General features: G+C 40.6%; 2 protein-coding genes across 3 annotated transcripts in view; both read left to right on the top strand.

Annotated features, from left to right (window-relative positions):
* LOC145447207 (magnesium transporter MRS2 homolog, mitochondrial-like) overlaps window positions 1-11,978 on the top strand; it is a 167,256-nt gene extending 155,278 nt beyond the window's left edge. The window contains exon 13 of one of the 2 annotated variants that reach the window (XR_013917493.1): window positions 11,728-11,978. Coding sequence is in view for 1 of the 2 variants with exons in the window: in XM_080325624.1 (XP_080181750.1) it covers window positions 11,602-11,640 (39 nt within the window). In the remaining variant the exon portion in view is untranslated. Of the gene's footprint in view, window positions 1-11,601 lie in introns of both variants that reach the window. The other variant, XM_080325624.1, reaches the window with a different exon arrangement.
* An 8,728-nt stretch (window positions 11,979-20,706) lies between these two features.
* LOC145447224 (non-structural maintenance of chromosomes element 3 homolog) lies at window positions 20,707-22,006 on the top strand. The gene has a single exon (XM_080325639.1). It carries the CDS (start codon window positions 20,821-20,823, stop codon window positions 21,457-21,459), a length of 639 nt encoding a protein of 212 aa, XP_080181765.1. The 5' UTR covers window positions 20,707-20,820; the 3' UTR covers window positions 21,460-22,006.
* The last annotated feature ends 2,134 nt before the right edge of the window (window positions 22,007-24,140 follow it).

Genomic DNA, 24,140 nt, shown 5'->3' with positions numbered 1-24,140 from the left:
ATTTACGGCTTTAGAACGCGCTAATTAGACCTAATCGTTATAACGCTGGGGTTCGCGTACAGGCATAGAAAGTGTTTGTAAAATTAAAGCCCTGCGAATCGCACGCCTGCGGCTATATAGTTCGTTCGATTATTTTCGACTTGGGATTCGCGTATATGCTACTAAGCTGTTACGACTTTAGAAAATTATACAAGACTATTCGGAACGCGCACATGCTAGTGATTTGTTTCCGTAGCTCTGAACTTGAGAATCGCTTGCCTGCGTCTAATGAAAATAAGTCGTAAAATGTGGAGGCTGCAGAGACCGTAACTTGGATACATAAATCAAGTTTAAAAATATGGACGGATGAGTTATCTCTGACCAATAGAGTAATATAACCACCTATAGTTTAGTGGGGTATTGCTATAATGTATATCCAAACAATCGTTGCAGACTCTGAATGTTACCTAGGTCCTTATCACAAAAAATCATGCATCAGAAGCGTAGGGATTAATATTATCAAGTCGCTGCGCTCAAAATCGCATTTTATATTAAGTAATTAGTGTTGATGTGTAGAATTTTGATATATCATCATAAAACCACACCTAGTTCAGCGTTGCTCATATTATCCGTGAAAATACAAAGTCCTAAATACACATAATGATAATATATATCTGGCGAATACAGCCATGCATATACATCATAGTTTTTGGTTATCATGACAATAACTGGTTTCCGTTAGCGAAGTGTTATTGCAGATATAAATACGCACATAAATCAATTGAATTCAAATTCACATTCACAGAAATGTGTTCAATGGGCATGGCTGATGACGTAGCAGATGATGTGGCAATGGGTGTGGCTGATGATGTGGCAATGGGCATGCTATAGGTGCGGCAATGGGTGGATGATGTGGCAAGGGGGCGTCCTATAGGTGCGGCAATGGGCGGATGATGTGGCAATGTAGGCGTGGCAATTAAGGCGACGTGGCGTAATTTAATTGGTGTGGCTATATCGATTCAAACCCTACTACTCATGTTGTTATACCGTGACCTCCCATCTGCTACGTGAAAAGATATTGAAATCAATAAAGCATACTGAAGTAAAAGACGCACACGATTCCCAATTGGTATTTCTTCACGGGCAACTATATTACTTATGCTTTTCGGTCAACATAAGGCAGTGGTTCTCAACCTTTTAGTCTTCGCGGACCCCTTTCGGACCGTCACGGAACCCGCGGACCCCCACGAAGTTTTAGTTCAAATTTAGCTCAATTTTCGTGCAATCGTCATCTGTGGTCTGCAAATGATAACTAATAGCATTAGCGATAAAAATCAACAAAAAGTATTTTCTTGAAAATGAGATCATAGCCTACTATTGATATAGAAATTAGATTGACTTCTCTTATTTCAAAGCGAATTCTGCTACTGTATTTCTTGAAATAAGTGGTCTTTCTTGAAAATCCGCACCTTCGATTTGACATGAACGAGTGCCGAAAATCCATTTCCACAAATATAGATGGTGGCGAATGTAATAATAACGCGAAACGCGTCCGACGATACATTTGGTTATGATCGCAACAAATATGGCACCAAAAGGGACTAACATTTTTTTTTTCTAGCAGCTTATCATGAAATTATTATGGGAAAAATCGTTATCTATCACAGTGTTGGTGGTTTACCTAGGCTCCTCCTCGACCCCAAATCCGGGTTAGCGGTTTCTTACAAAAGCGTAGAAGTGGGCCGTGCTATAAGTCGGCTGTTACGGAATAAAAATGAAGAACATCGGACTGGTGTAAATGACCATAGTAGTCTACTAACACCATGAATACCTCAAAACAAACAAATAGGAGAAAATGGATTGTTGTAAGCATTTCGAAGTCACCGTTATGGACCTCACTCATATAACTTTTCTTTCCCACAATCCCCAAAAAATCTCTAAACAGCAAAATGTTTGTATCAGTGGGCAATTTAGCAATTAAAATGATCTGCACAGTAGGAAATTTCATCTCAGACGGCCATTCTGTTGATTTGAGCTCATGAGTTTTACTATCAATGAAGCGAAACTTCCTCGCGATTTCCGAATTAAAAAAATACAAATTAGGTTATCAAATATTTTAAGACTTCGCGGACCCCCTGAAAATGCTTCGCGGACCCCCAGGGGTCCGCGGACCCCCGGTTGAGAACCACTGACATAAGGGCAGTCCTTTTCGGCCAAGGTTTTCTCGCTGTCGAGATTGTTTCCCTTTACATAGTTAATTTGATCAGTAGCTGCAATGGCAGTGCCTTCTCGGAATCCCGTGTTGGCCTAAACTTCATATATCTTGGTGCGTCGTGGCGCGGTAATGAATGACGCCAAAATTCCGAATTCTACAATCCATTGATCTCTTAATCACGCGTCGCTCGAGAAAAATTTGAAAGAAGTTGCATAAATTGAAAATAAGATACTCTATAATTTATGTTCATTCACGAAATAATTTTGGGCGTGCTTCGGGTCCCCCCCCCCCGATTGGGGGTTTGGGGTGCGGCAGTTCCGGTCCTGAGGATACTATAAAGCTTATTGTCTTGGTAGCTGGTTTCCGAGAAGTGCGCAGCTTGCCGAAATGGCTTTGTTGGTGAGCCAAGCTTGCAGTTATTCTGAAATTCGTCGTCCCTTGAGCGAGTGTATGTGTTCGTGTTTTTGTCATAGAACCGATTTAAATTATACTCCTTAAACACGGCGACGTGCTCGGCACTAACTACTAAAAAGACGAATAGAAAATAAACATTTAGTCCTTGGAACCTTCTTTGAATCTCAACTTTCGTCTTTATTTATTGTTGTTGTTGTTGTTGTTGTTGTTGTATAAGTTTAATATTGGTGCTCGACTTCTAATGGTCTTTTGCACCAGATCTATGATGAGAGTATCAGGTGTCCCTTATGTATTTATAACTCTCGACCGGTTAGTAGGGCATATTCTATCAGAGTGCCCATGGTAAGAGGATTGACCAGTAATGTTTCCAAGCGGAAGGGAACGGTGTCTCTAATTTGGTCCCGCAGATATTTATTGTTGACATCCTTCATGGGTGGTAACTGGTAATCATTACTCATAGAAATCACGGGCACTGATTGGCTTGTTTACCGAATTAGGGATTTGGAAAGGCATCACGTATCGATTTGAAACATAGACCATGTAAATAATGCATAATGTGACAATGGCAACGAAGAAGGTTTGGTGACTTCTGGCGACTATAATTATAACGGCAAAATTTGCTAGATTGATTTCACTTTGAATCAAGATAAGCCATGTGAAGTATTGCGTAATCGTGGCATGTTAATGAACAGGCTTGATAGTAAACGAATTTCCGGTTCAGTTTATACATCCTATATGGTTTTGGTCCACGCAACAACATTTAAAGGTAGGTTTAAATTTGCAATTTCAAGTAACCTTTCGCGAGCCGCATTTGGCACGCGGGCCGCACTTTGCCCAGGCCTGCTCAAGACCAACGTTTGGACTGGGGGACGAATTCCTGTTTCAGTCCTGATTCTCGCTGCAACCCACGCCAACAATGGTATATAAGCGGATGACTGTGGCAGCAGGTCCAAGTGTTGAGCAAAGAATTGTGAAATAACGATTGGCGCCCATTTCAAGTAAGGTCATATGAGAATAAGCTAAAGTGAACATGAAATTCTGCCTTCAACTGAATACAGATACTGCAAGAACGATTCGGTAATGATATATATCAGCAGCTGTTGATTTTTAATGCTTCGTTGTGAAAACCGTAATGTTTTATTTGACGAGTACAAAATTTAAAATATTTGTCCGGTGTACGTACGAACGTACTATTAGCCTACTGCTCGCCAAGCAGCAGCGGGCAAACTACGTTTAACTATGGAATGTGACTATGGAACGGAAACTCCCGTTTTCCCATTGTTAAGTCACGCTCGACTGAATCTAGCGGCTTTGGTCAATCGCAGCGCAACAATCTAACAATTTGCCTTAGGTTAAATGGCATATCACGCTTATAGATACTCGACTTCGATAACGAAATTACTAGACTAATCAGTCAGTAGTAATCTTGAAACTTAATTGCTACAGTGTTAGATGACATCATCAGGATATACAATTCGAAAGCTAGTCGCTCATCTGGGTATGCAACACAATCAAAATCCACATAGACCGATAGCGGCTTTTGCGAAAAATCCGTTACGCGCTAGGCTGCGCGCACCTATATACTCGACTTCGATAACGAAATTACCATACTAATCAGTTGGTGGTAATCTTCAAATTTGCTACAGTGTTAGATGACATCATCAATATATACAATTCGAAAGGTAGTCGGTCATCTGGGTATGCAACACAAATAAAATCCACATATAGACCGATACCGGCTTTTGCGAAATATACGTTACGCGCTAGGCTGCGCTCACCTATACTCACGTAAAATCTACTACCGGTATGCGATAGCGCACTTTGCGCAAACCTATGCAATATACAAATACACGCAACTTCGAATGGGCATTTCGGCGTCGGCCATTATTTATCACCCTATTGGGGGCCCAAGACCAACTTTTAGGGGGGCCTGGCGAAGTGCTGTTACGGTCCTGCATCCAGCCTATAGGCCTACCTGCAGAACAAATTTTACGCAAAAACCTGTGTTGCTCTATAGATTTTGAAGGTGTTTCCATAGCGGGAGATATGACGAGATTTCGTATCTATTATTCGAATTATGCGTTCTAACTCTGTGCGAAATTTAAAGGCTCTTCCTACACAGTTGGATTAGTAATTTCGTTACCGAAGTCGAGTATGTATTGTATAGGTGCGCAATGCGCACAGCCTAGCCAATAACGGATTTTTCGCAAAAGCCGGTATCGGTCTATGTTGATTTTGAATGTGTTGAATACGGAGATGAGCGACTAGCTTTCGAAGTGTATATCTTAATGATGTGATCTAACACTACAGCAAGTTTCAAGATTGCTACTAACTGATTAGGGTGGTTATTTAGTTATCGAAGTCGAGTATATAGGTGCGCGCAGCCTAGCGCGTAGCGGATTTTTCGCAAAAGCCGCTATCGGTATATGTGGATTTTGATTGTGTTGCATACCCAGATGAGCGACTAGCTTCCGCATTGTATATCTTGATAATGTCATCTAACTCTGTGGCAAGTTTCAAGATTACCAGTAACTGATGAGTCTAGTAATTTCGTTATCACAGTCGAGTATCTGTAAGTGTTATATGCCCTTTAACCTAAGGCAAATTGTTCGATTGCTGCGCTGCGATTGACCAAAGCCGCTAGATTCAGTCGAGCGTGACCTAACAATGGGAAAACGGGAGTTTCCGTTCCATAGTCACATTCCATAGTTTAACTAAGCATAACCAAACATCAATCATACACACATTTGAAACTATAGGCAGAGTTGTGATTAATTATCCTGCTGAGAAGTGGTGGCGTTTCGAGTGTATTGAAAACCTGATATACAGCACGGCAGGTGTTCTTGCAATCACATTAAATGTACATCGAATATCTATTTCCGTTATGCGGATTCGAGCGAAGCTAATACTTCTGACGTAATAATGAGCAGTGGCGTTTGAAAATCAAACGTTCATGCTATCACTAACAAGGTATAATTGGCTATCTCATCCTTGTGTATGAATGTTCAGTATATGTCATAGTCATTGTACAAACAAAAAGTAATAGTTCTTTCACAAAGAAATCGATTAGAAATGGGAATTGGGAAGTAGTCGATTACAAATACTCCGTAATTTTGTCGAATGTAATCGATTGCGATTACGATTACTTGAAAATGCTGTAGTCGTCGTAATCGATTACGATTACTAATCACGATTACCCCATGTCTGGTCATAATACGTTCGCATGGACTGCAGAGAGCTTGATTCATATTGATGCATCACATGAGGTATCAATGTTCGAAAGCATAAGCATTCGTCCGTATCATGGAATGCAGATGATAGTATCGCTATCGAAATCGCTATGGACGCTCATCTTTGTTTACCGGAACACCACGTTTTATAAAACGTCATGGTGCGGCGCCCTGACCCATATTAAAGAGACCATAGTCATTGCTTAGTCCAGTGTTTCCCATTCTTTTTCGACTCATCACCCCCTTTTTAAGCTCCACACCAATCATCGCCCCCCAAATATTTGGACCCGAAAAATGGGTATACACAATGTAATCCCAGCTAAATTTTCGTGAGTTTACTATAAAAAATGGTCGATTCTCCGACTTAACTCCAGTATAGCCGTTTTAACGCGCCATCACCCCCCTATCGCCCCTATCGTCCCCTTCGTCCGTTTTCGCCCACTATCTCCCCCTTCGTCATTTTCGCCCACTAGATTGCCCTGGGGGATGACATCGCCCACGTTGGGAACCACTGGTTTAGTCGAAGAGCAGTTTCGGATACGGTGTTAAGACTTCGCGAGATTAGTATATGTTAATAAAAAATATGGCGGATCGTAAAAGTACCATATATGGTATGTCATTTTATTTTCGGAAAAGGGACGCATTAAAACACTTGCTTTTAAACTTCAACATGTAAGTTCCCCATGCAGATCCAGACAAAGGAACTGAAACTAATAGAACTCAAACTAATGATACTGTGAATTAAACGAGAAATACGAACATGTCTTCTGAAAAGCGGAAAAGGTGTTGCATGTCTCTTGTCCAGATAGCTTCAACAGTGGTCTGCTAAAACAGGTTTGACGACCAAAAAGTCAAAGACCACTTCCCCAGATTAGGACACGCCATGATGGGCTGCTAGATTACGATATGATTGGTAAATGCTAGATTGTGAAACTACTAGTTTTAAACGTTTTGATGGGCCATATTTACTGTGATGAACTATTTCATATGGGCGGTGTCTGTAAAGGGAGCCACGCTACCGCTACCTAAATTGCAGCCTATCTACCAATACTTTCGTGAAACATACTTGTCACTCCATATCTACTCTGCGCGAAGCGCGATGAAAATTCTGGGCTTTACTCAACTTTTATGACAATTATATGTTAGTACTCCTCCATGAAAACAGCCACGAAATTCCTCAGTCTCTCTTTCGAATTGGAGGATTACACTACTACTTGACAAACTGAAAATGGCGAAAAGTAAGTAAGTAGATCACAAAATATTACGAAGTAGAAGTAGCGAAAATGAGATTTACTTGAGTAAGTACCATAAGTAGTGAAAAACTACTTGAGTAATTCGTTACTGACCACCTCTGCACTGAACACACCTGTAATTCAAGCTGATATATCATTAATCTTTATATTGCGAATGGACTTGAATGGATCAATGGATCTGTAAGAAATTCCTGCAGCCTGACCCTAGTTGGCATGAATTATATTCCACTGAAGTATTTGTGTGCAGTTGTCAATACCGAAGACCGATTCAGCTAAATAGCCATTACGTTTCGCAGTATCACATTGATCATGATGTGGAAGTGGCCAATTATGTAGAGTCCGACCGATATCGATATCCCCTATATATGAGATATATTTGCTTGATAAAAACCATATGCCAATATCAAATTGTTAAATATTTTAACTAAAACAGGGGCTCACTGGTTCCCAGCCTATGGAGAAATTCTCCAGTAGGGGAATCTATTTTCATATTACTTTATCAAGATATGCTCAAAACTGGGATGTGAAACTTTTTCACTGCACAATTGAACACTGCTAGTTTAGAAGATGGAATTGACAAATTGTTGTAGCTCATATAGAATCTAACGTGGGCCTATGCTAACCTGACCCGTAGTAAGGATTCAATACTAATTTCTGCATATTGTTGGTAGAAAAGGCTTCCTACAAATTGCTAGGTTGATTTTCACAATTCAATACATAATATTTAGGGTAATAATAGCTCAATTTGGTTTAGTGGTCCAGTGGTACCCAACGTGGGCGATAGCACCCCATATTGGGCTTCCTGTGAGATATAATCACCACAACCAAAAATTCTCGTGAATACGGCTTCTTCTGCATTTGACGCGAAAGTTGACTAAAAAATGTAAACCCAACAGAAAGCAGTCGCCGAAACGTATTTTTAGTCAATTCACCAACAATTAGAGGTAGATGAACAAATTTTCTATTTATGTGTCTTCTTTTTCAGATCCGTGAATACTACTCCAAGTCGTTTCGGCACTCTCCTGTCTATTCATTATGAAACAATCGTGTGGTGCATTGATTTGATAAAAAGATTAATAAAATTACGATGATGGGGGGGGGGGATTTGTGTCGAGCTTGATAAAGGGGCAACGAGTCGAAAAAAGGTTGGGAACCACAGGTTTTTATCAATATTGTTTAATTTCTGTGTCAGAGGGGCAGATACAGTAATCTGGGGTCCCTTTATTTGACTTATCCATGCGGATCAGATTTTTTAGTTATTTTGATGATGAAAACAAAATGTGGGTACGTTAGACATGTGGATAAAAATAATAGCATGTTTACACCCATTCACCAGTAGCCGAGCGTGTGCAGTTTTATCGTTAATGCATTGAAGCTCTTTTATATATTATCGCTGACATTTGTATGAAAATCAATATTATAGAGCGAAGACGTTCTTCCTAGAGCAGTGGTTTCCAACCTTTTTTAGACACGCCCCACTTTATAATAGTGAGAAATTTCGCGCCCCCCCCCCCCCCTTATCGTGATATCACAAAATCCAACCGGGATGCTAGCAACTCCAACGGATTTTTTGATGGCATGGAAAGTTATAACTGTTGATGGGAGGATTAATAAATATGAAATTCGGTGTACGCTATATATAGAGAAACACGCGTGAATTGGAGATAAATCGCGCCACGCGCGAAATTTTTTTCAGTTGGCCGCTTCTTCGCACCCCCTTCCGGTCTTTCACGCCCCCTAGGTTGGGAACCACTGTCCTAGAGATAGCATGGTTTCTAGTCTAAACTTCGAAGAAAATAATATTAACGTAAATGAAATTGTTCAAAACAATGAATTTCAGGATGGATTCGGGTTTAAAAATCGACTGAAGGGATCCATAGGGCCAAAAAGCTCGAGGGCAATGAATTTGAAGTTCTAATTAGTGGCAGTAATTTGAGAAATAAATTCCTCAAACTTATTTATTGACAATGCAATTCCAGCTGAAAAAGAAACTGTTAGGCTACTTCCAGTAGGCCCTACAGCAGGCATATAAATTGTGGTTTGGGAAAACACAACTTCTCAGCGTTTTCTCCGAAAAGTGAACACCTATCGTCCTCATTATTCAACACATCAGTAGTGAAGATTGTCTCACTTGAGCATTTGTGGGAGCGATGACATGGTTCCACACACTGATTAAATATATATATATATATCGACCTAAGTTGATCGATAGCGAGATTTCTACGGTGATAGATATCGGTCGGGCTCCGCTTATTATTACGGCGGCCTATCATATTGACCCCTCATACTTTGAGAGGTTCCCAAAGTCACTTTCTAAACGAACTCGAACTCTCGGCACGGGATATGCGATTTAAGCATTCACACATGTTGGCTGCCAGAAATTCAAAAAGAATTCTGAGAATGCAGGTGGGGATATAATGCTGACTGGAACGCAACTATAGTAAGAATTCCACAGGATTATAGTTTATGGTTATGTGATGTCCACAGAAGGTCTAAGTAAGGGGTTCTCAACCTTTTTTTCATCGCTGACGGCTTTTGGACTGTCATGGACACCCTCGGACCCCCAAAGTTTTAGTTCAAATGTAGCCCAATTATCGTGCAACCGTTATCTGTCTTGCACAACTATTAACTGTATAGGTTAGTGATAAGCATCAACAAAATGACTTTTCTTTAAAACAACATCATTCTATTTATGTTGAAATTGGACTGACAGTAGTCAATTCTGCAGCTGGATTTCTTGAAATACGTGGTCGACTGGTCGTGTCTTGAAAATCTGAGCCTACTATTTGATATGAACAATCGAGTACCGAAAATCTATTTCCACAAAGGTAGGGGTGGCGAATGTGATAACAATGGGTAAGGGTGCCGACTGCCGACGACACCTTAAAGTATGATCGTAAGACGTATGGCACCAAAATTGAGAAAAATATTTTTTAATGAACCTATTACGTCCATTCTATTCCATTGTCTCTATCAGCTCATCTTGAAGTTGTTCGGGAATAGTGGATATGTATATCACGGGAGAAAGTGGATTTTTGCAAACATCAAGGAGTCCTTATTTCAACTTTATATTTTTCCACAAACCCCAACAAAAATTTTCTAAACAGCAAAATGTTTGTTTCAGTTGGCTGTTGGAAATTTGACGATTAAAATATGTTTGCAAATAAGATATTTCATCTTTATTCATTATGTGACTCATGAAGTTTTAGCAGAAATAAAGCGAAACTGCCTCGTACTTTCCCTAATTAAAAAATAAAAATTTGGCTTTTAACAATTTTGCAAATTTATAGGTTTCGCCGACCCCCTGAAAATGCTTCACTGACCCCCAGTTGAAAACCATTGGTCTAAGTGGTCAGTATTTCTACTCAAGTGGAAGCAGCAGTTTTTAAGACGTGTCAATAATACTTCAAGTGAAAGTAGAAAAGGAAAGGTCCTAAAAGCAGTGTTGGAATCACTCGAGTCATTACTTGACTCGAATCAGACTCGAGTCAACTTTTTCGTTTGACTTGACTCGAGTCTTCTCCAAAAATTGGCTAGTTGTTGGAGTTGGCTACTTGTAAAATAGCAAGATGCATCTTCGCGATAAACACAAAATAACTGGTGATAATACATATAGGCGCAATCTTCACTCGGCATTTATTGTGATGGCTATTTCACGTGGTTCTTATGACGCTTTCAGACATAAATCTGGTGAAAAGTTATCTCAAAACTACTTTCTACCTCTCAAAACCGACGTGTAAAGAGAATGTAGATTTGTATAACTAAAAACTGTTCAATAGGGATGTGGGAGTATTCTAAAATGTAACCACTTGAGTGGAGGTATACAAACCCACTTGTACACTCTGGAAAAGCACAACTCCGTGACCGGTTACTATTTCTGGCTATCCTGTGTTGTGTAATTATTGACTGAATTGAAGGGTCTGTGGTTATCCTCCAACTCTTATGTTGGCAAGAGGCATTTGAGCTAACAGCTAGCAAATTACAATCTATAAGAGGACACATTGATTGTTTATGTTTGCGGTGCTGAAAGATTCATGATGGCACCTTCATATCTTTTCATTGTATCGCAATTTTTTCTGGTGTATTAAACTGATAAAAATTGCTAATAAACCGAACGGACAATTGAATATTCTTGATTTACCTACAATAAATTTTATGTTTTGTAAATTTTAGGATTTGAAGGCAGTCATTTGTCAAAATCCTCTCCTGATCGATTCTAGTGCAAATACTTCGGTGTCGCTAAGTCCGTCGAATATGTAAGTTTTAAAATATCATAAAAAAATTGTCATATTACCATACAGAGTGAGCGCTTCATTTGCCGTTTCACCGCGAAAGTCTAACTCGAACAGTCATTCTCAGCTAATGGACAGGTCAATTTTTAAAGCAAATTTAGTACACTGGTGAACTTTCAAACATCAAAATCGATCCATAGTGTAATCACGACAAAGTATAGGCCTACTTATTTCTGATCATATCTTGTGTATTTATAAGTGCTTCTGTTTATTGACAGACCTGGAAAGGAGGAGGCAATATACTCCCACCTAAGTGAATCGTTCCTTTTGACATATGCAATGGGAACACTCAACGTATTGATGTCATATGCGTCGATTCTGGCTGTTGAACGACGGGGGAAAAGTTGTAAATGTCAAACGAGCCTCAGAGATTATAGTTGTTGGTTTTAACGATGGATGTTATTGAAGTTCTGCAAACATTCGACATTTTTGGCTGTTTGACTTGAATCGGTGTGAATCGTGTCGCACAATAGGCCTTTCAAAGCGAGTATTTACAGTCGTAGGACAATGGGCGTGCTCGTGTTGAGTCACGTTGTCGTCAAAATAGCGAAGTGGGTCTGTGGCAACCGTTTACAATATGTTCATGAGAAAATAATTCGTTTTGTTTTAAAAGCGATCCGCATTTTGACTGAAACGTTCGGAAATAGCATACCTTCCAGTTGCGTCAAGGTAGTTTTATGGCTGATGCGAAGTTGGCGAACATCCCCGTATTGATTTCTATGCCAATGCCGCGATTATTGAGTGCCTTGAGTCCATAATGTGCTAATTGATCTCGTGCGCCCTCCTAAGGTTACACTATACCCGATTTCGAAAAATTTGCACTTATGAATTTTGCAGTATGGCGATTTAATGTACCCAAATACCTTGGTTATTAGGTACCCTTCCCCAACAAAAAATATGCATGATCTATAGAAATGAGCACTTAGGCGTAAGCCATTACCGCGCCACGACGCGGAAGTTATATGAAGTTATAGGCCGTGTAACATGCGACTCCCGAGATCGAGAAGTGTGCCAGAACGATCATCAGCGAGCAGACCTTGACCGAAAAGGGCTACTATTGTGCTGACCGAAAACTTATACAATGTTTAATGTCCGTAGGTTCCTAAATGGATGGCGCCGAATGTTCCTGTCCCAGCGATCTGAACCCCACAAGACAAATGCCATCCCGCAGGGAAAAATATTAACCAGTAAAAAGAAATACCCATTTAAAATCGTGTACGTCTTTTAGTTTAGTAAGTTTGGGCGATTCGATATCTTTTGACATAGCAGATAGGAGGTCACGAAATAGCAGTGTTGGGATGACTCGAGTCACCTTTTTTCGTATGACTTGACTTGACTCGAGTCACTTTGCAAAAATGACTTGGCTTGACTTGACTCGGCGTTTCTTCTTTTTTATTCCGTATAGCTGCCGACTTGTAGCACGGCCCACTTCTAGGCTTTTTAAAATAATACATCGCTTCGGCGCGGATGAGATGGCGAGGAGGAGCCTAGGTAAACCTCCGACGTTTATAGGTGGGAATGCTGGAATCATCGTCGGGGATCATTTTAATAATATTTTTATCGGCTCAATACACCCCTCGATTGCGACTTATGTTCGCAATATTTCACTCTGCCGGTCACATTTGTACCGCGGGACTCAGATTGCATGGACTGGGTCATCCAGCGCGATCTTTGTCCGACGTTCTATCGCTGGCGATCGCACTTCTCGTAGGCTAATACTCATTCCGCATTGGAGTGACTTTTGCCGCCGAAAAGCTGGTGCCTGGTTCCGCAACCGCAGGCAGCACACAAGAATGGAGTAAGATTCAATTCTGTACAGCATGGGTGTTTATGTTTAGGCTACCCGATAATTAAAAAATCTGCTGACACTATGGCAGTGGTTCTTAACCGTGTCTCCAGCGCCCCCAGGGTGCGGTTTTGATTTTGAAGGTGGCGGAAACGCTCAGGGGGCGTTGAAGAAAATTGGCCTTGCAGTAGATCAGGGGTTCTCAACTTCCCTTGTACAACGGGCCGCATTTTTACAAATAAATACGCTGCGGGCCGCAGAATATTATTATCATGTATTTGTGGGCTACTATTAAATTCAGGCTAGCCTACTATAGCCTATATTTACCAGTCGTATACTGGCATTTAGTACATTTTCATGCTTTCTAAAGCATTAATGGACAGCGTTCGTAAGTTTACATTAGCTGTTTTTTTTTTGGTGAGAATATGTATCTTACAGCGGCGCAAGTAAATCCCCATATGGAGCCTGCATTGCATTCGTTTCTAAGTAGGTATATGCACCCAAAACCCTCCCAACAGAGAACTGAACTCCGTTTCAATGCGTGAGTGGACATGGAGCAAGTATGAAATAACGGCCACACCTTCGTTACAGAGGCCATTATCATGAATTTCAGCTCTCAGTGATATGAGAAGAAGTCTGTTGTTCGGGGTCATTTCTGAGCAAACCATTCAACCCTTCTCCATTCCTTCCATGACTGATGGAGCCCTGCACCGATAATGATGATGATGAGTCAGCTTGGTAAATTTGTTGTTTTTCCTCTGCAAATATGTCTACTCTGATTAAATGCACCCAGATAATTAGCTATGCCATGTCTGTGGAGTCGGTGGATTCGTCCAATGCTAGGCTAAAGTAGTCTACGCGGCAACATGGTTCAGAAAATGCGATAAAAGATCGACTTGCATTGCTGTTACTCTTCTTGTCACGGTTGAATCAGACAACTGTAGCTTCGAAATTTGTCAGGTTATGTTGGCCTCGCTGCTAAGTTCTGGAAACAGCGAATATTCGCACAGTATGTTGAAGTCTTATTGAAATCACACCCTCTCTAGCAGATTTCTTGGGTTTAGCGATATTCTAAGCAATTTTGAAAGATGCGTCTGTAACGTCGCTGCCAATTTTAACAATGCCCGACATATGGATTGCTGGGCTTCCACCAAGCTAGCTTCGTTTTTTCTAAGATCAGGCGACATGTGAAACTCCAGAAGGAACATGCGTAGGCTAGTATCATTTCAAGCTTCGAGGCTTCGGTACGACACCTGTTCTTTTGCCAAATATGACTCATCGATTTACCATTTATATCTGGGAAAGCAAATTCATTGCTCGACGCAGAGTTACAAACCCAGCTTTCGACGTTCTCGTTACTAGTACTTGTTTCTGCTCAAACCATTCACGATGTGTGAAACACATTTTAAAAGTGTTCAACGCAGCGGGATTCTCTTGAAGCAGAGTGCAGCCGAATATCGATTCAAAACAATAACAATCTAAAATTCAGCATAGGCCTATATCAAGAAACCAGAACACATCGAAGAATGAGTAATCAAACGAAACAGACAGTGTGATAAGAAAGCTAAGTAGCTAAATTAATATGTAACAATTCTGTGCCAGTATAGTAATTGCTTCCGTAATGAAAGATGTCGCGGGCCGCAAAATAAACGTCTGCGGGCCGCATGCGGCCCGCGGGCCGCGGGTTGAGAACCCCTGCAGTAGATGGTGTAGTAAGGACATATGATTATATCGTAGAGCAATAGTTATATATACCCCTGAGTTCTCATTGCAAACCAACATTCGACAAAATCTGTCAAATCACATCGTTTTTCGTTGCGCTCATCGCGAAATATCCTCCGATTATGTTTCCATGAATGCAGTGGTTCATCTAATTTCATGTAAAATGAATTTGGCGTACTTTTGGATTGCCAATGACCCGCTAAATCATCCCCCGTCACGCTAGCTACTCCAAGTCGTTTCGACACCTACCTATCTTTTCATTGTATCGAAGTTTCGTGGTGTTTTGAAATGATGAAAATATTAATAAACTGATACTTATACTGATAGCTTGGGTTATTTTCCACAAATGTTTTGAACTAGGTATTGTATCCTGCAGCTCACTGTGCGTCGAAATCGAAAAGGCACTGTATTGTACAACTTTGTACCAGTGTTGGGATGACTCGAGTCACCTTTTTCGTATGACTTGACTTGACTCGAGTCACTTTGCTAAAATGACTTGACTTGACTCGGCGTATCAAAAATGTGGATTGACTCGTGAGTCGGAGCAAAATTCACGAGTCAATTTCAAGTCATCAAGTAATCGGTGTCGATAAAAATCATTGTATCTTGCATAGGGTCGGGTTACGCGCGAAACGCTCGTGTAACCCGTGAGAGCAACTAATCATCCAATGATCGCGCGATTCACTGTGCCTCCACTGTTCTTTCCCAAATAAATTGACCGCAAACGAAGTGATCGAAGCTTATAGCTTACGAAGTCGTAAACTAGTATAGTAGAGTAATTTGATTGTGAAATGTGTATTTCTGCTTTCTGTTCCTACCCTAACCAAACGTGTTGGTTAATTGAAATTGAATTCGAATATAGTTTATATAGTCATCAACCATTGGCGCAGGCTCGAATATATATTTCATCTTATCAATTCGTTTCTCTATTATCTATTTTGGCTGGTAACTATAAACTGAGGCTATGCAATTAGTTACGTAGTTTAGCAGTTCTACGTATATGTGAGCGATACAGCGCCTTCTTGCGTGTATATAACTCTATATTCGTTCATTGGTTCAGAATCGATGACCACTCAATCTGTATTTCAGACAGCCAGCAAAATGCAATGGCATAATCATGCCTCATACTTCGAAAACCCACCTGGACTTGAATTGTGACTTGACTTGACTTGACTCGAATTGACTCGAGTCACCTCCAAAAATCGAGTGACTTGACTTGACTCGAGTCACCTTCGAAAATCGATTGACTTGACTTGACTCGAGTCAAAATGTGCAATGACTCGAAATGACTCGTGACTCGAAGGTAGTGACTTGATCCCAACATTGCTTTGTACAAAAGATGTTTTGAAGCTTTTTGGCCAAAGTGATTAACGAAATATACTTGTATTTGAGAGCTACTAAATTAAATCGTCAGAATCTTTCTTCATCGTGTCATTAAGGATGATACTGCTTAGCGCTGTTACCCCCTTTCATGTTAAAGTTTAGGGCTTGGTGCAGTACTAAATTTAATGTGAGCAAATCTCGTCCACATTCTCAGTTGATTAGGCTTACCATACGTCCTCTTTTAAGAGGATTTGTCCTCTTTTTTGAATTTTTTGAAAGTGTCCTCGGAGGACGCCCTTTTGTCCTCTCTTTTGAGATTTTGTCCTCTTTTTTGAAAATTTAGGCAGATTTAGAGCAAATTGCGAGTGCACAGAAGCTTGTCCCAAAGCATAATCGAACCGAGTTTTAGCCAATTCTACCGTCTAGTTCGAGTCGAATTTCATCTCTACTTTTCAGAGAAATTGCACGAGTATCATCACCTGTTGGCCACCTGTTCACCGTTGGCACGAGTATCATCACCTGTTGACGTTGGCCAGGTGATGATACTCGTGCAATTTCTCTGAAAAGTAGAGATGAAATTCGACTCGAACTAGACGGTAGAATTGGCTAAAACTCGGTTCGATTATGCTTTGGGACAAGCTTCGACTCCTGAACGTGGTTAAAAGTGGAACACTTGTCTATGATAGAAATATCGGCGTCTTTAATCCGAGAGCTATACGTGTAATTTTGCGAAAGACGTTGGCCAGGTGATGATACTCGTGCAATTTCTCTGAAAAGTAGAGATGAAATTCGACTCGAACTAGACGGTAGAATTGGCTAAAACTCGGTTCGATTATGCTTTGGGACAAGCTTCGACTCCTGAACGTGGTTAAAAGTGGAACACTTGTCTATGATAGAAATATCGGCGTCTTTAATCCGAGAGCTATACGTGTAATTTTGCGAAAGACGTTGGCCAGGTGATGATACTCGTGCAATTTCTCTGAAAAGTAGAGATGAAATTCGACTCGAACTAGACGGTAGAATTGGCTAAAACTCGGTTCGAATATGCTTTGGGACAAGCTTCGACTCCTGAACGTGGTTAAAAGTGGAACACTTGTCTATGATAGAAATATCGGCGTCTTTAATCCGAGAGCTATACGTGTAATTTTGCGAAAGACGTTGGCCAGGTGATGATACTCGTGCAATTTCTCTGAAAAGTAGAGATGAAATTCGACTCGAACTAGACGGTAGAATTGGCTAAAACTCGGTTCGATTATGCTTTGGGACAAGCTTCGACTCCTGAACGTGGTTAAAAGTGGAACACTTGTCTATGATAGAAATATCGGCGTCTTTAATCCGAGAGCTATACGTGTAATTTTGCGAAAGACGTTGGCCAGGTGATGATACTCGTGCAATTTCTCTGAAAAGTAGAGATGAAATTCGACTCGAACTAGACGGTAGAATTGGCTAAAACTCGGTTCGATTATGCTTTGGGACAAGCTTCGACTCCTGAACGTGGTTAAAAGTGGAACACTTGTCTATGATAGAAATATCGGCGTCTTTAATCCGAGAGCTATACGTGTAATTTTGCGAAAGACGTTGGCCAGGTGATGATACTCGTGCAATTTCTCTGAAAAGTAGAGATGAAATTCGACTCGAACTAGACGGTAGAATTGGCTAAAACTCGGTTCGATTATGCTTTGGGACAAGCCTCGACTCCTGAACGTCTTCTTGCGTATTGTATTTGGTTGAAATAATACTTGCAATAAATCATAGTTGTCTGTTTTGGACATGTTTTACGCGACAGATCCGCATAAAATTTGGTATGGACAGAGTTGTATATACGTTTTATCATGTGTCAGTGTCCAAATCCGGATACAATATCCGGATACGCCATTGTTTCATCATTTTGGTGATACAACCGTTCATGTTGTTATATGTCACATTTAGTAGGTACCCTTCGATTTGTGTGATAGAATTTTGTGTGATAATTTCACTCTGGTGTCATGGGAAGCGAGATCGATAGGTCAGTCGTGGTCCGGTAATCTTGAGGATGGACTGTATTTATTTAGTAGTAATTGCTTGTATTTCGACTTGAATGTGGACATGCTCGTCGACTGTCGGATGGCCGGCGGGATACTGTTCCACGCATCAGGTCCGGCATATTTGATGGAGCGATGATCTTTTCGGTCGATCATATGATATTTGGACGACGTGGACGCGCGTGTGTTGTACTTGTGCGCTTTTGATTCAGAGGTAAAGAAGTCATTGAAATATTCGGGGCAACGACCGCAGTGAAACTGATACATAAACTTGGCGATTTCTAGTTTCCGCATATCTTCTATGTTTAGGACGCCGAATCTCTTCAGCAGCGACTTATTGGATGGGCAGCCAGGCCCCTTTGGGGCCCTAGCTATGATTCGGAGCACTTTATGCTGTAGTTTCTGCAGTGGCCTGAGTGCAGTTTTACTGGCAGCCCCCCAACAGAGGATGCCATAATGTAACTTCGATTGGATTAAGGATTTAAAGAGTATCAGGAGAACCCATGCTGGCATGAAGCGCCCAAGGCTGTATAACAGGCCGCACTTCGGTGATAATTTAGTTTCTAGGGACTGAATATGACTCTTCCAGGACATGTTCGAGTCCAGTAAAACTCCGAGATATTTGGCATTATTTGTGTTGGAAACAGGCTGACCAGCGATATTAACGGTTAGGTTATTTTTTGAATTGACTGTCAGCAATTGCGATTTCGAGGCGTTTATGCAAAGGTTGTTCTGGGCCGTCCACTCATGGACTTTGGGCATTTGGTCACCAGTCACCAGTCTTATTTGTTGGCAGCCTAAATAATAACGAGTTGTAGCGCGCCGTGCGTAATGTGAGACTGCAAGGTGGTAATGCCTCTTGTTATATCTCGCTCATTATGTATCAAATTCAACGAGACTTTCTCATAGCAACATCACAATTGCTATTCATTCCTTCATTGGCTGTTAATGTTGATGTAGCTTCTTAGTCTCAAGTTCGACAATTTGCAGTTACCTAAATCTCATCTCAAGAGCCAAGGCCCAAGTGCCTGTAGGGAATCTGTGTCCTGTGCTCACACTATGTTTCATTTTTTATTAAATTACTTCAACTTGGAAAATCATCGCTGCTCACCTGATATATCAGGCAAACGGGCCGGCGATTCCAATCAGGCCCAAGTGCCGCGCAATGGCTATGCGAGAAACAGATTGTTGTTATAGACCAGTGGTTCCCAACCTTTTCCGACCCATCGCCCCCTTTTCAAGGTCAACACCGATCATCGCCCCCCAAATTTTGTGTACCGAAAATTGGGCATACAAATTGCCATCACCGGCGGGTTGACTAAAAAAAAAAAAGGTCAAATTTTCGGCTCGATGCCTGATTTGACACATTTTTGTAACTATATTTCTGCATCATCGCCCCCTTTGTCTATTTTCGCCCCCCTGTCGCCCCCTTCGTCATTTTTGCCCCCCTAGACCGCCAAATCACCCCCTGGGGGGCGATATCGCCCACGTTGGGGACCACTGTTATAGACGCTATCGTACATAGTGGATTTTTGCGTGACTTGTTCCAGGCCAGGGAATCACAAACTGGGGTACACAAGAGTGGTGTCGCTGTTTTGCTTGTAGATTATTTGTATATTGTAAAATGATGTTAGTATTGCGTTGAATTCGAAAAACGAAAGCACTCATATTTTGTTCTCATATTCTTGTTTTTTTGTGGTTGGAATTCTATGACATTGTGTTCTTCTTCATATCACAATCAATGCCCTTTGTGCTATCTTGCCACATCTCTTTCCATTCATATAACTTGGTAGCTTCTGCTGTGGTCCAGTGATATGCGATACTAGAAGCCTACTCTCAGCCTACTGAGCACCAAATCGAGTATTAAATTACTCCGGTACAATCTATTTCAAAATTGCACGAACCTCGCCAGAGTGAGTTTGTAGTCTTCGCCAAAATTCCAAGTGAATTGTAATGTTCATTTTGTGGACAAATTTAACATAATTCTGGCGATAATTACTTTGCACCTAGGTCTATCATTCGTGTCCTCCACGCTACATGACTAACTGTGTGCAACTTATATCCTGTGATCAAAATTGAATCCAATATATGCCGTACTTGTATACAGAAACGGTGGCAGATGCATTCGCACCAACATGGTAAACTATTGCCCACTAAGATATTACCTCTTGCTATCAATGACCAAATTGAGCATCATTAGTGCTTCTCAATTCGTTACCACTGTAACATTGCCTTATATTACTGTCACAGAAACAGTATCACAGTTTCATGTGATCCAGTTTTTTGTTTATTGTCTATTTGTAAACCCTTGAAATTAATTTTTGTTGTCCACCGTTTTGATATTGTCTGTGTGCGACGTTAGTCCAACATTTTCTAAGACTTATCCGATTGCACATGGCAAATAATGCTTGCTATTTACCTATCAACTTTTTCGATATTGTTGATCAGCATTACTAATATTATTATATCCGCTATTTTCAAGTTGAAATCTATGAAAGTTGACAAATTAGCAGTTTTATCCGGTGTGAAGGAGCGGGAGCATTTATTGAACTAAATTGTGTTGAATTGTGACACACGAAACGCATATGGCTTCGGTAAATTACAATGAAAATGACCCTGAGATCATACGGAGAGCAAATGAATTGGTATATCTCATGCTTGTAAGAGAACAAAGCAAGCTGCCAACCAAACGGCCCGACATCATGAAGCATGTAATGAAAGAGCGGAAGACGTCGTTTTCAAGTGTTGTTGATGTTGCGAACAAAAAATTACAAGACACATTCGGCATTGAAATAGTCGAGATTGGCGAGGGATCCAAAAAAGCATTTGTACTGAGGAATAAACTTGAGAAGGTCCTGGTGCCCGGGCATGACGAATCAAAGAGAGCACTACTGACAATTATTCTGACTCTAATATTCATGTCAGGCAACGAGTTGCAAGACGGTGCTTTTTGGAATTCCTTGCGCAAGCTTGGCATCGAACCCGGTGAAAAGCATCCGGAATTTGGCGACGTTAAGAAACTGATAATGACTGAATTTCAGAGGCAGATGTACTTAGAAGTAACACGTACTCCAAACAGCGACCCACCACAGTATACTATCAAATGGGGCCCGAGGGCTCATTTAGAAGTCACAAAACTGAATTTGCTCGAGTTTGTTAATGAAATTTACGGAAAGACGGACCCCTCCGTATGGAAGTCGCAGTACCAAGACGCGACGGAATGACGTGAATTGAAGATGGATGTTTGATGCTTTTCAGATGTTCCTGCTCACAATGCCAGAAACGCCACGAGGCTTGCTATGCTGTGATTTAGAATGTGATAAGATGCCGATACCTTGATTTTGTGGCTTCACATGCAAATTTACTTTGTCACCTATATCATGGTGGTTTAAATGAAGATTCCGTCTCGCGCGCCACCTCTATTTTGGATTACACATATACTGCCTACCTTCACAGGCACAATTTTGCATATAGATTACAGTATGCTATGAGTTAGTGAGATAACTGATGGTTTCTGCAAATTGTACCTGGATGTTATTTTTTCACAGAAGCACACAATTTCGTGCATTGAGACGTTTTGTGACAGACTTTTCTTATTCAAAGTCAACTAATGACTCTTCGGATTATGGTAATTTTGGATGTTCATACAAACGTTATTTTTTTACAAGTTTCACCATTTCTAAATATTTACATTGATAAGACATGCATTTTTGGAAGTGACTTTCTGAAGAAGCCGCAGTCTCCTCAACCTATACAGAACACAGCCTAGAACATTTCAAGTTTTGAACTACGTAGGTGTGACAGTGGTGGTCAGTATCCAAATACGGAGGTGGTCAGTAACGAAGTACTTCTACTTTTTGGAAGTACTCAATAGTTTTCCTCTACTTCTGGTACTTACTCGAGTAGATCTGATTTTCTCTACTTCTACTTCATAATATTTTGTGATCTCCTTACTTACTTTTTGCTATTGTCAAGTTGAAGTAGTTTAATCCCCCTATACGAAAGAAAACCTGTGGCTGGTTTCACGGAGTACCAACATTTAATATTCATAAAAGTCAAGCAAATCCCAGAAATTTTGTTGCGCTTCGCGCACAGTAGTTATGGAGTAACTAGTTTTCACGGAAGTATCAGTGAATATTATTTGGGTACCGGATTGCTTGATTCTGCTCACACCGCATTGTCGCCCACATCAAATATTTCATCACAGTAAATACATGGCCCACCATAACATTTGAAACTATCGTTTCGCAATCTAACAGTTACCTATCTTATCGTAATCTAGCAGCCCGTGTGTGTCCTGCTAATCTGGAAGATCCGGCTTTTTTCAACGTCACACCTGTTTTAGCAGATCACCTTTGAAGCTTTATGGACAAAAGACATGAAATATATTTTCCGCTTTTTTGAAATTATGGTTATTATATTTCACATTCAATTCCGAGTATCATGCTTTCAGTTCTAATTAGTTTCAGTTCTGTTTGAAGCATAAAAGCAGGTGTCGTAATGCCTCTATTTTCCGAAAATAAATCTACACTAAGTATAAATTTTACGATCCACAATATTTGTTATTAACGTATAGGCCTACTAATCGCGCAGTGTTGAAACCGTATTCGATACAACTTCTCCGTGTTGCTCTTCACCTAAACTTTGGGTCTTATAATATGGGGTAGGGCGCCATGCCATGATATTCTCTAAAACGGGATCTTCTAGTAAACAAAGGGTTAGTATCGCATTTTCATATCAAAACTATAATTTGCCCGAAAGAATGCTTATTCTGTCGAAAATTGATACCTCCTGGGATGCATCAATACAAATCAAGCTCTCTGTACCTTCCTTACAGCTCAATTGCGGCTTTTGGCAGTCCATGCGAATGAATTTAAAAGACTGTTTTCAAATCTACTTACTTGCTTGAGTAGATTTAAAGTCAGTCAATTCTACTTCAAGTAGTTTTAGGTGGCTTATGGAAGAAGTACTTCTACTCGTACTTGACTTTATTTTTTGCCGCTACTTCTACTTGAGTAGCTTTCTTGACTACTTTGACCACCTCTGTTTCCAAACTATTCAGAACACTGAGGAATGTTTCATCTAGTGCAGGGTTGTAACCAAGTCACAAGGTCCCGTGTCATAAGTCAATTCAACTTTTATAGTTTAGATTCGAGTCAAGTTGAGACATTGTCACTTACCGCTGAGTCAAATTGAATCCAATTCAGGGCTCAAAGGTTCCGAGTCCGAGTCACAGTGTTGAGAATAATGTCCGACTCCAACTCATTATGTTCACTGTTCATTTTCGAGTTCAATCCTGCTTAACTTACTTTTTACAATTCTGTTTGGGTAATACATGCCGCACAAGTCACATTCATAATGTACTAACTTCCCTCAGTTTACATCGTCTCTGGCCCTATGTTACAAACACTAGTACTGGTAGACGAAATACCAATATTGTGGTAGCTTGCTAATCCTAAAAGTTACGACGAAATGCCTGTCTTGGCGGCCTGAGTCTCGAGTCATGCGTAATGACTCGAGTACAAGTCAAGTCAATACACAAATTGACTCGAGTCGAGTCATTTTTCATATGACTTAGGTCACGAAAAAACGTGATTCGAATCGTTACAACCCTGATCTAGGTCCATGGACTCCCGATGTCTGGGTTTATGAAAGGAAAACATAAAACTACATTGTTCTTTATACAGTCTGTCCTAATTGAACAGCTTCTTTGAGGTACAGAACTTCAATATACAATTGAATAGTATATTCATATTAAAATGAACCCGAATATTTTCGGCTGACACGCGTCAGGGGTAATCGTCAGCAACTAGTAGAGAATTCGAAAGAACAGCGTATATCAACAATCGTAACACAAAATATGACGTCACCAGCATGAAATGTCGAATACGAGAGCGTTCAATGT

The sequence above is a fragment of the Botryllus schlosseri genome, chromosome 9 (assembly GCF_051294905.1).
Source record: "Botryllus schlosseri isolate E-star chromosome 9, Bs_hap1, whole genome shotgun sequence".
Taxonomy (NCBI): Eukaryota; Metazoa; Chordata; class Ascidiacea; order Stolidobranchia; family Styelidae; genus Botryllus; species Botryllus schlosseri.
This window is presented reverse-complemented; position numbering and strand designations above follow the sequence as displayed.